At 42.4% G+C, this 16,661-nt stretch overlaps 1 protein-coding gene across 1 annotated transcript in view; it reads right to left on the reverse strand.

Moving 5' to 3' along the window:
• The window catches only part of GPATCH1 (G-patch domain containing 1), a 258,011-nt gene that overhangs the window by 100,837 nt on the left and 140,513 nt on the right, over nucleotides 1-16,661 (reverse strand). Inside the window, exons 13-15 of the mRNA XM_069216538.1 lie at nucleotides 9,942-10,069; nucleotides 9,479-9,615; nucleotides 4,805-4,968 (exon numbers count right to left, since the gene is read on the reverse strand). Of these exons, the coding sequence (XP_069072639.1) occupies nucleotides 4,805-4,968; nucleotides 9,479-9,615; nucleotides 9,942-10,069 (429 nt within the window). The remainder of the gene's footprint in view (nucleotides 1-4,804; nucleotides 4,969-9,478; nucleotides 9,616-9,941; nucleotides 10,070-16,661) is intronic.

The following is a 16,661-nucleotide window of genomic DNA, read 5'->3' on the forward strand; positions in this document are numbered from 1 at the left end:
ATAGGCGAAGTAGGCTGTGGAGATGCTGGCCAGAATTTTTCTTTTGGCCCACCCATAATCTACCCACCTCCCAATGCCTAGCTTGTGTTCAGGGCCATAACCTGTTTAAAGCTTTTCAATTGGTCGACCAACGCACCTCTCACCTCTGAATTCATTGACTTCTTCTCCAGTGCTGGACTGGGCTACGACAAAGACAAATGTGACGGTTACCTGGTAGTGCTATTTCTCTTCTTGTGACCCCTTATCAAGTAGCCATGCGGCTGGAGTATTATAAGAAATGGATAGTTATGCAGTTTCCCACTGAGGAACGTATCTTTGATGCACTCTGGAGGACTCATCTATTAAAGCAATTTTAGAAGCAAACTTATCTCTCTCTGTCTTTATCTTGTGTGTAAAATATCGATGATTGAAAAATGTTTACACTGTTCTACATTATAAGTGCATGTAGTCACTTACATAATGTTAACTCGTGAAATAATAGTCTTGCTTTGATTAATGGAGTTCGGTCACTATTCCTCAAGTAATAAATCAAGTGTCCAAAAATATAGTCCAATTAACTTAACAACCTTGAAGAGCTTCCAAGCAGCAAAAAAAATGATTAGTGATATAAAAAGATGCAAGAATTTAAAACTAGAAGGAAGAAGCCTCATATGTCCTTGAAGGAGGCAACAGAACTCAAAATGGCCACCCTTTACTATTGTCCTAAGATTGAGAAATAACTGCATCAGAAGCCAGTAGAGCACCCAAGCTGCTTTCTCCTATGCACAATTAAAGAGCTGTGTTCCCCTGATAACAGACTTTTAAAGCCACAATTAGAATGAGAAGCAAGAGTGAGAAGTAGCATGAATGGAAAAAAAGCAAAAGAAACACATATGGATAGATTTGAAGTGTGCAGAGAAAAGTTCCCTTGTAAAGTGGAGAGACTGTGAATGAGGGCTTATGCTTTACTCAAGCGCCTATTGCTCCGGAACACAGATATGCCATGTCACTGTAAGATAACCCTTTTTCACAGACTGAACCCTGCAGAAAATAATGGGTATTGGGACGGACAGATGCAATAGACAGCATAATGCAATTTAACACTGTTAATGAGGCAAAACACATGAGGGACGAATAAGGAAAATTCTACACATTTTTGTGATGATTACTCAACTTTACTCTTTTCAAAATAAAGCAATACTCTCCCAGGAAGGGTCAAACATTACCCAGCCGATGGAAATGGAGGGTTAGAGGTTAACTGTACATTTACTATGATGTTTTTAATGCCCAAACCAGGAAGTACTGAACCTAAGAGCATGGCACGAGATAAAAAGTCAGCTAGAATAAACATATGAGAATAGAAATTGTAGTTTAACTGGAACTATCAATGAGGTAACAGGAAAATCACCTCGTGAAAATACTTTTTTTGTCAAGTCAACATTTAGATCTCATGACAACTGTAGGAAGATGCCTCTTTTTGACAGGGTTACCCCAAATTTTTTGCCTGGTATCTGATGTGACTTCGACTGAAAGTGCACTGGTTTCCTGCTAACCAGGTCCCCAGTGTCAGATCTCTTTCCCTAAATGGTACAATTGTATCCCCAATTGGCAAATACTTTAGCACCCTCTGTTAATCCCTATTAAATGGTACCCCTGGTACCTAAGGCCTGAGGTGCTAGAGAGAGTCTCGAAGGGCTGCAGCACGAACTGTGCCACCCTAAGGAACCCCTCACCAAGCACCTGACAGGTTGATGCTGTAGGCTGTGTGTCTTGGTGCAGACAAAATTGAAAACACGACATGGCACACAGCCTGTGTGCCATGTCCCCTTAACACTGCACCCAGTATAAGTAAGTCACCCTTCTAGCAGGCCTTCCAGCCTAAGGCAGGGCGCATTATATTACATGTAAGGGCATATCTGCACGAGAAGATATGCCCCTACTATGTCTTTGTCAATTCTCAGACATAGTAAGTGACCAGGGAAGCAGTTTTATTGACACTGGTCAATAAGGGTTCCCCAGCTACATGATGGATTCACTGAGGATAGGGATGTTTGGCATGAAACATCTCGTATTGGTGAGCCCACACTGATGCCAGTGTCTGATTTGCCAATACATGCACACAGAGGGCACCTTAGAGGAACCCCCTTAAACACTACCAGCCTCTCGGGTGCTCACATGCTGGCCTGCCACCCGAGACACAACTCTGCCCTCTAGGGTAAGAGCCTTCTGCTCTCAGGAGGCCCAAAACAAAAGCCTGTCCGGGAAGAGGGTGTAACACGCCCTCCCACAGGATAACCTACAGATTAGCCTTCCTAAGCTGGCAAGCCTCAAAGGGCTGCAGCCTTTGAAATGTGAATCTGGCTTCCTTCACAGGAGAGGAACCCACCACACCCACGCTGTCTAGAACCCATTTGGCACCTGGATAGGAGGGAAAATTAGCTAGTCAAGTAGGTGTGCCACCTCCCAGCTAGTACCACAGCTAAAGTGGCCTACTGTGAAGTGGACATGATTTTTCATAGGTATTCATCTTTGAGATGGTATACCTAGGAACTCTGGGATAGGGTTATGCCCACTTCACACAGTAAGTGGTCATATAGGAGGCGTAGTGACCCTAAGGGCCAGTAGCCCATGGCTACTACCCTACATACCCCTAATACCTCTAAAATCAGTATTTAGGGGAGCCCCTGGCACCAGAGAAGCAGATCCTGGCAACCTAGGAAGACCAAGGACACAAAAGAGCCATGAAAGTAGAAGAGGTGAAAAGAAGCAGCTGACCTGGTACCAACCCCGCTGGCCTGCCTCAATCCCTCATCAAAAATCTGCACCAAAGTCGACTCGTCCTGCAGCTGTGGCTCCCGTAACCTGGGAGGACTTCCTGCTTCGAAAAAGACTCAAGACATCTCATGAACAGTGGACACTTTCTTCAGCAAACTCCAAAAGTGGGGACTCTGAAGCCTCTGGAACTGCCATAACCCAACACATGTAGTCACCACTGCACTCGCTGTCTCTGACCTGAGTTGAAGTGGACCACCGGTGCCAATAAGGATTCTCAGCCCTTTAAAATCCTAGTCCAGCCTCTGCACACAGCCTCCCACTAAAGCGACTGATCCGGTCAGAAAAACCTGACACCTAAGGACACCCCTGCACCCGTCACCCCTGAGCTGTAGAGAAGAGGCCCAAATGCACCTACCTGTGTCCAAGCATCATAAGGCCTAAACCTTGCGTTTGGTTCAGCCCAACTGACTTCCTGGCCAGAGCCTGCAGCCTCTTTTGCAAGTGACTGTCAGTCCCTGTACTCTACCTGTTTGCAGAACTTGTTTTTCCTCCCATAGGATAACATGGCAGAACTCAGAAATTGCACTATGTCCACTTTTCAAAGTGAAAATAATTCCTATTTAAAAACGTACTTACCTGAACGATTTCTTTTTCTGATGCCAAAACATATATAATGATACTTGCAATTTTTATTAATTGTTGTGGATCTCCTTCTTGAGTTGTGTGTTTCATTTATTGACTATTGTGTGTATTTGTTGATGTCTTGCACTCCTCTGTGGTGAGCCTAAGGCTGCTTGATCACATTACCCCGAAATAGAGCACTTTGGGATTGCATAGCAAGCCCTGTCCACTAACTGTGGAACACCTGGACCTTTTACACTGTATTTATATATCACATAATTGCTGTAGGAAGCTGGCCCTTTATCAATTAACAAAAGCCATAGATAGCTATCCAAAGGTTAGTGGTAGAAACAGTGATTGCCAAGGATCTAGCTCCAGTGGAATTAAGACTGTAACTGCAAGTAACTCAAGTGGAGTTCAGCTCACCCAGTACCGTCAAAATGTACCGAATATGAAGCATGCCACCCAGAAATTAGTGGTTGAGAGTCTGTTATACACCAGGAGTGCTGTACTTCTAAAAACGAGGTATTATTGCTCGTAGGTTACCTCTCTTCTAGTAGTGTGCTGATTCTATAGGTGAATTGCAGTAACTTTTCCACATTCCCTTCCCTCTCTCGCTCTTGTTTTTCTGTTCTCTTCTGCCTCCATGGTGATCTAGGGTATGCAGCGAGTGTCACAACTCACGCACCTTACCTACACTTCTGCAAGTCCAGAGCCACCGCCTCCAGACCCTTGAACATGAATTACCTGCTCCTGACAGACCCTGTATGCACATCTCCTAGATAGTGTTGCCTATTCACTCTCACAGAAGGGCATCAAGCAGGGGGAATGAGTGCAGTTGGAGATTTGTAACCAATGAGCTGCCACTGAGGATGGAATTCTCTCCTCCTCAGCCCACCAGTACCAAGGCACATGTAGGCTTCATATATGTCTGCCTGATAAAGCAGAGAAAAGGAATAATCTCTGCTGTGAAATCTCAGGAATGCAAACAGATTTCTGATCCCGATTTTGCCCCTTATAAGCGTATAGGGTCCTACAACAAGGGAAATGTGTACAGATATCTATGAAAAAAACTGGGAAACTAAATTATTAGAAAAATAATAACAATCTCATACAAAGACCAATCTATAACATGTTTTCATTTGCTGCTGGGAGGCAGACAAAAAAAAAGAACCTCAGATGAGGTAGGGCAGAAAATGCACTACAAAGCCCCACAAGAGACATCCTAGCCTTAAGCACTTGACAGTTATAGCAATCTTCAGCTGACTAACTGCCTTATCTTATACACAACTTCATATTATTTGCAGCAATGAATGAAACAATGGACTACACGCATATTACACATTGACCGGTTAGTTGGTCTTCCTAGAATAACAAATCTAGTTTCATTCTACACCATTTATTCCAAATATACAGCAGTGTATTTTACCTCCGTAACATTTTGTTCTGAAGAGGCACTTTCAAGTTTTGTTTCCATTGCTTCTGCTTTCTTCTTAACATCAACTTCCGATCGAGTAAGACTTATAAACTCAGTAATTGAATCACCTTTCTTTTCTTCAGCAGATATATCCCATCTTGACTGTTTCTTCGTTTCTATAAGTGAAGTTACAAACATCAATCAGGTTACTTTACACCATGATATATCTTTAGTCATACTCTTTAATTTTGCTTTTATGCACCACTTTGGAACTTCTGTCTGAAAGTAGTGTTTAGTAATCAGAGTTGCACAATGCTGATGGGTGTAGTCTCTTGTTTTCCAACCACAATCAACACTTTATTGAGTGGGTTAGACATACCTTAAATTTGTATTAAAGAAATTTGGATCTGGAGAGAATTTTATTCATATTGTTTTTCCTCTGGATTTGGACACTTTTACAAGAGATTTAAGAAATGTCACATTATCTGAAATAAGGCACTTTTCAAAGGTGTATATATTGCCCTTCTTGGATAATGTTCAATGGAGTCTCTGGCCACAGCAATTTGACAATAAAACTTGAAAAAGAGAATTGCATGAGGTAATCATGCAGGAAGATGTGCTGATAGTAAACTGGGCTTTAGGTTCATTTGGCAAGTTATTTAATATCCTCTTTTGTTTGGTGGCTTCTCTGGATATTGAACAAATTGTAATAAAAGTTAGAATAATGCCAAACATGAACATTAGTATCTGAAATCTGTTCTAAGGCTGCAATATTCATTGGACGAAGAAGGGTTAAAAACTTAGGGATACTTATTACTGTGGTCTTTGCTCCCTACAATCAGGCCAAACCTTTTGGCACTTTCTCTCCTATGTTTTCTGACCACACAGCATGCATTTAGCAGGACCTGGCCTTGAGCTCTGCCTTCACAGTCCTCATCTTTCCTACCTTCAGTAAAAACACATTTCAAAAACATATATCCGTGGCACAAATCATGCATCTCGGACATAAAGACTTTACTTCGCCAAGATCATCAAATCCTTTGCCATCCTCTCTCAGAGGCTGCAAAAAAGGTTAACACCTGGATTACCAACTTGCTTGATAAAATAAATGCCCTTAAGAATATCAGAAGTATCCTATCCCACCTTTGGTTACGTTGTTGAGAAAGAAGCTCAAACTATTAAAATTGGCACTAATAATATCCATCTCCCCCTCCAGGACTATATAAAGAGTCACCCTGTGTCTCCTACCACCCCTTGAGAGTTTACACAGTTTCAATAAAGTTTTCAAATGGTGGAATGCCAAGTCATTGCTATCAGACAGCTTCCTGCAACTCACTTTTTCAGTTCTTCCCCAGCAAAGTAGCCACTAGTTGTAATTCTTTCCATGCTGGGGAACATTCCTCCTCCTACCAATCCCCAGGTCTATCACTCTGCCTCCACCACTTCCAACCTTCCTTCAATCTCTCTTTTCTTAATTTCACTTGCTGGATACAGCTATTCACATACCCTTACCATGAAATAGAGCTCCACACTTGATTCTTTCCCAGCTCAGGTGTTTCATCAACTGAAAAATCTTGACATCAATAATTGCACTACATATGTTACAGTGGTGTTATCAATGATGTTTTAAAACATGCCATGAGTGATGTAATATCTGGGGTAAGCAGCTCTGCACGGCGAGGGTGCGACTTATAGTTACCTTAGGGCATGAGTTATAGTTACTAGAGATAATGGGTGAATTTCTGTGTTTTTTTTAGGTTAGAAATATTCACTTAACTACATCACTTTAACCTTTGGTTTATTCAGTGAATTTCCAGGGTTTTTAGTGTAAAGTAATATTTTATTACCATAAGCGAAGCCAACCCCCTAGCAAGCCCTGTGGCCAACCCCTCAGTCAAGTCAAGCAACCCCAAACCACACACGGCTGGCAGCAGGTTCTGGCCTGTGGCCAGGCCCTGCGTTCAGTTCCCTGCAGGTAGCCAATTCCCGCTGCACATAGTCTTTAGACATGCACAGCGTGGGTTGGCGGGTCATTTTGTTTTTAAAAAAGAGGAGGGTGTGTGTGTGGGCCGCATCCCACAGTCTCTAGGGTAGCCTGGGACCCCATCCCCGGGGGGCTTTTTTTTATTAATAAATGGGAGGGGGTGCACGTGACACTCCCTCCCCAAGCCACTCTTGGCCCTGGGAACCTCATTCCATTCATTTAGAAAAACAAAAAGGTGAGAGGAGGGATCTTTCTCCTCAAGCAATTATTGGCCCTGGGACCGCATCCCCCAGGGCCAAAAAATATATTAGGGGAGGGGAGTGTGTGAACTCAAGCCCAATGGCCACCTAGGAACCCCATCCCTAGGGCCAAATACATTAACATTAGGGGAGAGGGCACGTGCCCCCCCTCCTACAGCCCCATCCCCTCGGGCCATACTTTAATAACAGGGGAGGGGGTGCGTTGACACCCTTCCCAAGCCTTAAAAGGCCCCGGGGACTACCTTCCCTGGGGACAAATATGTTTAACATTAGGGGAGAGGGACACATGCCTCCCTTAATGATATGTCAGGCCTGGCCAGTTCTGTCCATTCATTTGAATTCTCCATGATGTCTTATGACAACAATACCCAGATTCATATTCGAGATTCCTCATCTGTGAACTCCTGTATGAACTTCACTTCTGGCTTGTCAGTTGTGGTTTCAATTCACTCAAAATGAACACTAATAAAACAGATATTCCTATCTTTGGCAAAGATCCATGCATTTCGTAGGCCAACTTCTGGTCTAGACATTGAAGGTTGGAATCCGAGCTCTTAATGTGACCATTCTCTTTCCTTGACTTCACAGATGAATAAAATGCATTCTTTATGTCTCTATTATCTGCTCCTTAAAATCACTCCTTTACTGCCTCTGACAGCTCAGTAAAGGGTAGTTTAAGCAGTTGTTCTCCTTCACATTATCTGGACAATCCTGCATCCTCTGTCGCCTGACTTTCTAGAATGCAAAATGAAGCTTGTGTCATTTTTCAGCCTCCTTGTCATTTTCATATTTCCCTTTAGCTAGCTTCTCTGTAATGGCTACTGTTTCTAGTGAGATGAAACTCACATCTGTTTGTGTAGTGAATTAAGCATTCTATCAATCTGGTCCCAGATACAAGTATTCACTATGCTGCCCCTGCTTTACCCATTTAGATCTCCTTCTCTTTGCCTTCTATCACTCCCCATGATTCTCTTGTGTTAGCAAAATCTCTTTCTCCTTCTTTGTTGCTAAGTCTTGAAATTCTTTACCACTTCATAGTCGATGGATTGAAAATCACCTAGCCATTTGTAGCCCTGTAAACTTAACTCTTCTATTTCGCATTCTGAATTCCAAGGGTACATCTTGCCTTCATTCCAGCAAGTCCTCTTACAATCAGGATGCCCATACAATTGACAGTGCACTCTACAAAACTAACAGTATAATATAGTCTGTCAGCACATACTAACCACATAGTTAGGCAGTATCCTTTGAGTGAGCAGGACTGTTAAAAGATGGGTTCATTTGAATTTAAGTTTGCAGAGTAACATAGGGACTATTGAAGTTAACGTTTTCCAAAATCCTGTATGCAGATACAAGTTACCCATCATAGAGATAAAAACAATGAGTGAACTTCTGCATGTGGTTTGCCTGGCAATGCTTTTGGGTGAATATATCACTCTCACTAAGGTGCCCTATTTGTTCAATCTTCTTAGAAATATTCAGGTGCTGGCCCATTCATTATCAAAAATATCACTGTATTTGTCTCCTGTTAAAAGAGAAGACCTGAGTCATAAAATTAACATTTGTATGACCTTTAGTGGAATACATTTCTAAATTGGCATGGATAACCCACAACGCCATAAACCTAGGCCTACTCCCCTATTTGAAAGACACATAAATAGAAAAAGCAAATTACAGATGAGTCTTAAACACCCAAAGTAAGAAAAAACAAAACATTGAACCAAGCCTTCTCATGCTTGTCTCCACGAATCTGAAATAATCCACCAAAGAATTTCAGACTTAGTAATGGAAATTGTTATTTCCTCAACTGTAAGGATAAGATACTTAATAGGCATAAGGCTTTTCGGCTGACAATAAGTGATAACTCTAGCAACATATGAATGTTTCCAGAAATTGCAAACGTCCAACAGTGAGACTAAAATGTATGTTGCCACACTACAAGCCAGTCGGTACTACACAACTGCATAACCCTGACATTTTCCAACAACAATTGAGCAGAATTAGTATATTTCAGGAAAAGTCTGAATACTACCTCATCTGAAATTGTGAATACAATTTCAGAGGAGTGTGGGTTTAGAAGTGCAATGCTTCAGAACTTACTATTTGTGCAACAATTGTTTATTTTTACACAATATTGTCTTAGAAATATTTTCAAGAGCTTGAAAGGTGTTTTGTTGTTTCCTTATTTCGTACTCCCTTCAGTCTCTTCATGCTACAATGCAGAAAAAAATAACTTTTGGTCTTGATTTAATTAACTGTGATGCTAATGATATTGATAGCTACATCTTTTTTCAAGATGCAGATCATGCAGCTAAGTGATTTTGCTTTTTGGACAGACAAAATTCATACATTGCATTTTGTCCTTCACCAAAATAAAAATGATTCTGAAAAACAACAATTACAATCAGCACTTCCTACGTTATTTTATAATGTGCAACTTACTATTTGCATTGCTTAGTTGTGGCTCTTGTTCACTTTTTATTTCTTTTGCCATTGATGAAGATGTCTCGGGAGCAGTTAGGAAATTGAATACAGAATATTTATCTCGTTTCACCTTTGGTAAGCCAATGATAGTTGAACTAAAAAAGTAAAAATCAAATTTAATGTTACAAATCAAAATAAACCAAGTCTGCTGGATATTTCCTTGCACATGGCAAATACATAATGATGAGTCATAATTAAATAGGTGCAGAAACAGCAAAATGCTGGTTTTGTTTCAGAAATAATAAGACCATGCAATAGATTCAAATGCAGTAGAAAACAGTTGATACTTATTTAAACACAAGCATGCTGATTTTAACGACATGGGCAACATACAATGGCCTCAGGCACTTACTAACCACTCTCAAAATGTCATCACTCAACTCATCATACCAAAAGGCAATTTAAATAAAAGCCAGCATACCCAGGATAGGGATCCGGAATATTGAACCTTTTGCATAACAGCTTCTCAGGATGCCACTCAAACTTGTCTCTTGTGAGTTTGCCAAACATTTTCATCTTCACTGCGGCCTGCTTGTCAGTTGTATCACTCTGTAGGATTTAAGTAATTTTATTTATAACAGGCTTTGTTAAAGAAAGAATCTTATAAAAACATCTTACAATGACACCAGGTTGATTTCTGTATTGCTGTACTGAATGCAAGCCGTGTGCTGCTTATACTGCTAATATCACACCAATCTAAGTGAGCCTCAATGAATTAATCTAAATTCCCAGGTAACCATGCCATAATCTGTTTAATTTAAAAAGAAAAGTTATTCACTCATTTTGTTTTATAGCTTTCTCTACTTACGAGGGTCGAAATGGCAGTTTTTTTAACAGCAAGGATTAGATACTTGTCTGTTGTAGTAACATCAACGTATGTATTGTTAGGGATAAGACCTTTCCACTGACAAGTAATAAATCTATCAACCTGTAGATCGTTCCAGACACTGCAAACGTGAAACAGTGAGACTAAAATGTATGAAGCCCCACTACATGCCAGTCAGTACTACACAAACACATAACTCCACAGTTTTCCAACAACCATGGATCAGAAGTAGAACATCTGAAACAAGACCAATCCAGGGGATGACTCCTTAGCTTATGAGAACGAAAGAAGTTCAGGGCAGTGCTAACTGAAGGCTGTTTCTAATTCCCAGATGGGAAAGGGGGTAGTGAGTCACATAATTAATGGCGATATCACCCTAGGAGCTCCTATGGCTTAGTGTGAGTAAGAAGCATAATTAGGGGACAGGGAGTATTGAGTAGTGCAACGGTTCAGCTCACAAATCAGTGTAGGAGGAGACTGGAAAAGTGCCTTTACCTAGTGGTTGAATGGCTCACTGGAACATGACACACTGGAACTCACAGCTCTGCCAGCCTATTGGGGTCAACAAACGGCTCCGAAATGTAGGAAGCTGGCTCTTTATCTTTATATGATATATCAAAAAAAATATATATATATGGAAAATGTCACTTACCCAGTGTACATCTGTTCGTGGCATTAGTCGCTGCAGATTCACATGCTGTGCACATCCCGCCATCTGGTGTTGGGCTTGGAGTGTTACAAGTTGTTTTTCTTCGAAGAAGTCTTTTCGAGTCACGAGATCGAGGGACTCCTCCCATTTCGGCTCCATTGCACATGGGCGTCGACTCCATCTTAGATTGTTTTCCCCGCAGAGGGTGAGGTAGGAGTTGTGTATGCTAGTAATAGTGCCCATGCAATGGAGTGAATACATATGTACATAATGAAGTTTAAAGTAATATATTTACAAATTTACAAATGTTCAAGATCAACTTCTAAACGGCTACAGGCTCCCGGGGAGGCGGGTGGGCGCATGTGAATCTGCAGCGACTAATGCCACGAACAGATGTACACTGGGTAAGTGACATTTTCCGTTCGATGGCATGTGTAGCTGCAGATACACATGCTGTGCATAGACTAGTAAGCAGTTATCTCCCCAAAAGCGGTGGTTCAGCCTGTAGGAGTTGAAGTTATTTGAAACAATGTTCGTAGTACTGTTTGACCTACTGTGGCTTGTTGTGCCGTTAACACATCTACACAGTAGTGTTTGGTAAATGTATGAGGCGTAGACCATGTAGCTGCCTTACATATTTCGGTCATTGGAATATTTCCTAGAAAGGCCATGGTAGCACCTTTCTTTCTAGCTGAGTGTGCCTTTAGTGTGATAGGCAGTTCTCTTTTTGCTTTAAGATAGCAGGTTTGAATACACTTAACTATCCATCTAGCAATGCCTTGTTTAGAAATAGGATTTCCTGTATGAGGTTTTTGGAAAGCAATAAATAATTGTTTTGTTTTTCGAATTAGTTTTGTTCTGACAATGTAGTACATTAACGCTCTTTTGATGTCTAATGTATATAGTACTCTTTCAGCTACAGAATCTGGCTGTGGGAAGAACACTGGTAATTCTACTGTTTGATTCAAGTGGAACGGTGATATGACTTTTGGTAAAAATTTAGGATTTGTCCGTAGAACTACTTTATGCTTGTGTATTTGAATAAATGGTTCTTGTATGGTAAATGCTTGAATCTCACTCACTCTTCTTAGAGATGTGATGGCAATTAAAAATGCAACTTTCCATGTTAAGTATTGCATTTCACAAGAGTGCATGGGCTCAAAAGGTGGACCCATGAGTCGTGTTAAGACAATGTTGAGGTTCCATGAAGGAACTGGTGGTGTTCTTGGTGGTATAATTCTCTTTAGGCCTTCCATAAACGCTTTTATGACTGGTATCCTAAATAGTGAAGTTGAGTGCGTAATTTGCAGGTAAGCTGAAATTGCGGTAAGATGTATCTTTATGGAAGAAAAAGCTAGCTTTGACCTTTGCAAATGTAGTAAGTAACTTACGATGTCTTTGGCAGATGCGTGTAAGGGTTGAATTTGATTATTATGGCAGTAATAAACAAATCTTTTCCACTTATTTGCATAGCAATGTCTAGTGGTAGGTTTTCTAGCTTGTTTTATGACCTCCATACATTCATGTGTAAGGTCTAAGTGTCTGAACTCTAGGACTTCAGGAGCCAAATTGCTAGATTCAGCGATGCTGGATTTGGATGTCTGATCTGTTGTTTGTGTTGTGTTAACAGATCTGGTCTGTTTGGTAGTTTGACATGATGGACTACTGAGAGGTCTAGTAGTGTTGTGTACCAAGGTTATCTTGCCCATGTTGGCGCTATTAGTATGAGTCTGAGTTTGTTTTGACTCAACTTGTTTACCAGATATGGAAGGAGTGGGAGAGGGGGAAAAACGTAAGCAAATATCCCTGACCAACTCATCCATAACGCATTGCCCTGAGACTGATCTTGTGGGTAACTGGATGCGAAGTTTGGGCATTTTGCGTTTTCCTTTGTTGCAAATAGATCTATTTGTGGTGTTCCCCAACTCTGGAAGTAAGTGTTCAGTATTTGGGGGTGAATCTCCCATTCGTGGATCTGTTGGTGATCTCGAGAGAGGTTGTCTGCTAACTGATTCTGAATTCCTGGAATAAATTGTGCTATTAGGCGAATGTGGTTGTGAATCGCCCAATGCCAAATTATTTATGCCAGGAGACACAACTGTGTTGAGTTTGTCTCTCCTTGTTTGTTTAGGTAATACATTGTTGTCATGTTGTCTGTTTTGACAAGAAGGTGTTTGTGGCTTATTATGGGTTGAAATGCTTTCAGCGCTAGAAATACTGCCAATAGTTCTAAGTGATTTATGTGAAACTGTTTTTGCTGAGTGTTCCATTGTCCCTGGATGCTGTGTTGATTGAGGTGTGCTCCACACCCTATCATGGAGGCATCTGTCGTTATTACATATTGTGGCACTGGGTCTTGGAAAGGCCGCCCTTGGTTTAAATTTATACTGTTCCACCATTGAAGCGAGGTGTATGTTGGCGGTCTACTAACACCAGATCTAGAAGTTGACCCTGTGCCTGTGACCATTGTGATGCTAGGCACTGTTGTAAGGGCCGCATGTGCAGCCTTGCATTTGGGACAATGGCTATGCATGAGGACATCATGCCTAGGAGTTTCATCACCATTTTGACTTGTATTTTTTGATTTGGATACATGGTCTGTATTACATTGTGAAATGCCTGAACCCTTTGTGGGCTTGAAGTGGCAATCCCTTTTTGTGTGTTGATTGTCGCCCCTAAGTATTGCTGTGTTTGACACGGCAGAAGGTGTGACTTTGTATAGTTGATTGAGAAACCTAGTTTGTGGAGGCTTTTTATGACATAGCTTGTGTGTTGTGAACACCGTTCTAGCGTGTTGGTTTTGATTAACCAATCGTCTAGGTACGGGAACACATGTATTTGCTGTCTTCTGATATGTGCAGCTACTACCGCCAGGCATTTTGTAAAAACTCTTGGCGCAGTTGTTATTCTGAATGGCAACACCTTGAATTGGTAATGTACCCCTTGGAATACAAACCTTGAGTACTTTCTGTGTGAAGGATGAATCGGTATATGGAAATATGCATCCTTTAGGTCTAGTGTTGTCATGTAGTCTTGTTGTTTGAGCAGTGGGATTACGTCCTGTAATGTCACCATGTGAAAGTGATCTGATTTGATGTAGGTATTTAATGTTCTGAGATCTAATATAGGTCTCAGACTCTTGTCTTTTTTGGGTATGAGAAAGTACAGAGAGTAAACTCCTGTTCCTTTCTGTTGGCTTGGTACTAATTCTATTGCTTCTTTCTGTAGCAATGCCTGAACTTCTAGTCCTAGAAGATCTATATGTTGTTTTGACATATTGTGTGTTTTCGGTGGGACGTTTGGAGGGAATTTGAGAAATTCTATGCAATAACCATGCTGGATAATTGCTAGGACCCAAGTGTCTGTTGTTATTTCCTCCCAATGTTTGTAAAACTTGTTTAGTCTCCCCCCCCCCCACAGGTGTTATGTGTTGGGGATTTGTGACGTGGAAGTCACTGCTTGTTTTGAGGAGTTTTGGGACTTTGGAACTTCCCTCTATTCTTTTGGAATTGTCCCCCTCTATATTGTCCCCGAAAACTTCCCCGCTGATACTGGCTCTGGTAAGTGGGTCTTGTTTGTGAGGTTGTGGGTTCTGTGCTTTGTCCTCAAAACCCCCCCCCCCCGAAACTGTGTCTTTCGAAATGTGCCTCTGCTCTGTGGGGAGTAGAGTGCGCCCATGGCTTTGGCCGTATCTGTGTCTTTTTTAAGTTTTTCAATGGCAGTGTCCACCTCCGGCCCAAACAACTGTTGTCCGTTGAATGGCATATTCAGCACGGCTTGTTGTATTTCCGGCTTGAATCCTGATGTACGCAGCCATGCATGTCTCCTTATTGTCACTGCTGTGTTTACAGTTCTAGCAGCTGTGTCTGCAGCGTCTATTGCTGACCGTATCTGATTGTTTGAGATACTCTGTCCTTCTTCAACTACTTGCTGTGCTCTTTTTTGGAACTCTTTGGGCAACTGTTCTATAAAGTGTTGCATTTCGTCCCAATGAGCCCTATCGTACCTGGCCAACAAAGCCTGTGAGTTAGCAATACGCCACTGGTTTGCTGCCTGTGCCGCCTCTCTTTTTCCTGCTGCGTCGAATTTACGACTCTCTTTATCTGGAGGTGGTGCATCTCCTGAAGTGTGTGAGTTCGCCCTCTTGCGAGCTGCCCCTACTACTACTGAGTCCGGTGTTAGCTGTTGCGTGATGTACACGGGTTCTGTTGGTGGCGGTTTATATTTTTTCTCCACTCTTGGAGTAATGGCCCTTCCTTTTACAGGCTCCTCAAACACTTGTTTGGAGTGCTTTAGCATTCCAGGTAGCATGGGGAGACTTTGATACTGGCTGTGTGTGGACGACAGCGTATTAAATAGAAAGTCGTCTTCAATTGGCTCTGAATGCAGGTTGACATTATGAAAAGCCGCTGCCCTTCACACCACCTGTGCGTAGGCTGTACTATCTTCTGGTGGTGACGGTCTAGCTGGATAACAGTCCGGACTATTATCTGACACTGGCGCATCATAAAGATCCCACGCGTATGGATCGTCTTGACTCATCCCCGTATGAGTCGGGGATTGCATCATTGGTGGTGTGGCTACAGGCAATGGTTGCGGAGAGCGTGGTGGAGACGGTGGCGGGCTTACTTGTTTAGCCACCTTAGCCTGTGGCTGCTTGTCCTTCTCCTGGAAGGCAAGTTTTCGTTTCATTCTAATAGGAGGGAGAGTGCTGATCTTCCCTGTTTCTTTTTGAATGTGGAGCCTTCTTTGGGTGTAGTCTGGCTCTATTGTCTCTAGTTCCTGTCCAAATCTATGTGTTTTCATTTGTGAGGACAGTCCTTGTTCTTCTGTGTAGGAACTTGTCTTCGGTTCCGAGGCCGGATGTTTCGGTATCGAAACCTTTTCGGCAACTTTTTCCGGTTCAGACGCAACCTTTTTTATTTTCGGCGTCGTAGTCTCTCGGTGCCGACCCATTTCGGTGCGCTGTCTCAGTGCCGAATTTGCTCAGAGCCGCTGTCTCGGGCCCGAGATTGCTGTGTGGAGGTATCTCGACCGGAGTCGGATGACTTCGACACCAGCGTGCCCTTTTTCGGTGCCGATGATCGGTCACCTATTTTTCGGGTTAAGCCATGGCCTGTTGGCAGTGGCGTCCCCTGGGCTTTTGTTGTTTTCTCGTGAGTTTTATGTTTCGACGTCTTACTCACGGTTTTCGGCGTTTCTTCGGGATCGAGCTCGTCCGAGTCCGATTCCTGGATGGAGAAGGTTTCTTCTACCTCCTCGAAACGCCCTTGTCCTGTCGGCGCCGACGCCATCTGCAGTCTTCTTGCTCTTCGGTCTCTTAAGGTCTTCCTGGACCGAAACGCTCGACAGGCTTCACAGGTATCCTCCTTGTGCTCTGGGGACAGACACAAGTTACAGACCAGGTGCTGATCTGTATACGGATACTTGTTATGACATTTTGGGCAGAAGCGGAATGGGGTCCGTTCCATCAGCCTTGAAGAGACACATGGCCGGGCCGACCAGGCCCCGACGGGGAGTCGAAAAAATTCCCAAAGGGCCACCGGAGCTCTTCAAAAGTCGGTGTCGATCTGTTGTAACTAACCCGATACCGAACGCAAACAATACCGACGATTTTTCCGAGATTCTAACTAACTTTCCGACCCGAAACACGGAGCGAAAAGGAA

The sequence above is a fragment of the Pleurodeles waltl genome, chromosome 12, assembly GCF_031143425.1.
Source record: "Pleurodeles waltl isolate 20211129_DDA chromosome 12, aPleWal1.hap1.20221129, whole genome shotgun sequence".
Taxonomy (NCBI): domain Eukaryota; kingdom Metazoa; phylum Chordata; class Amphibia; order Caudata; family Salamandridae; genus Pleurodeles; species Pleurodeles waltl.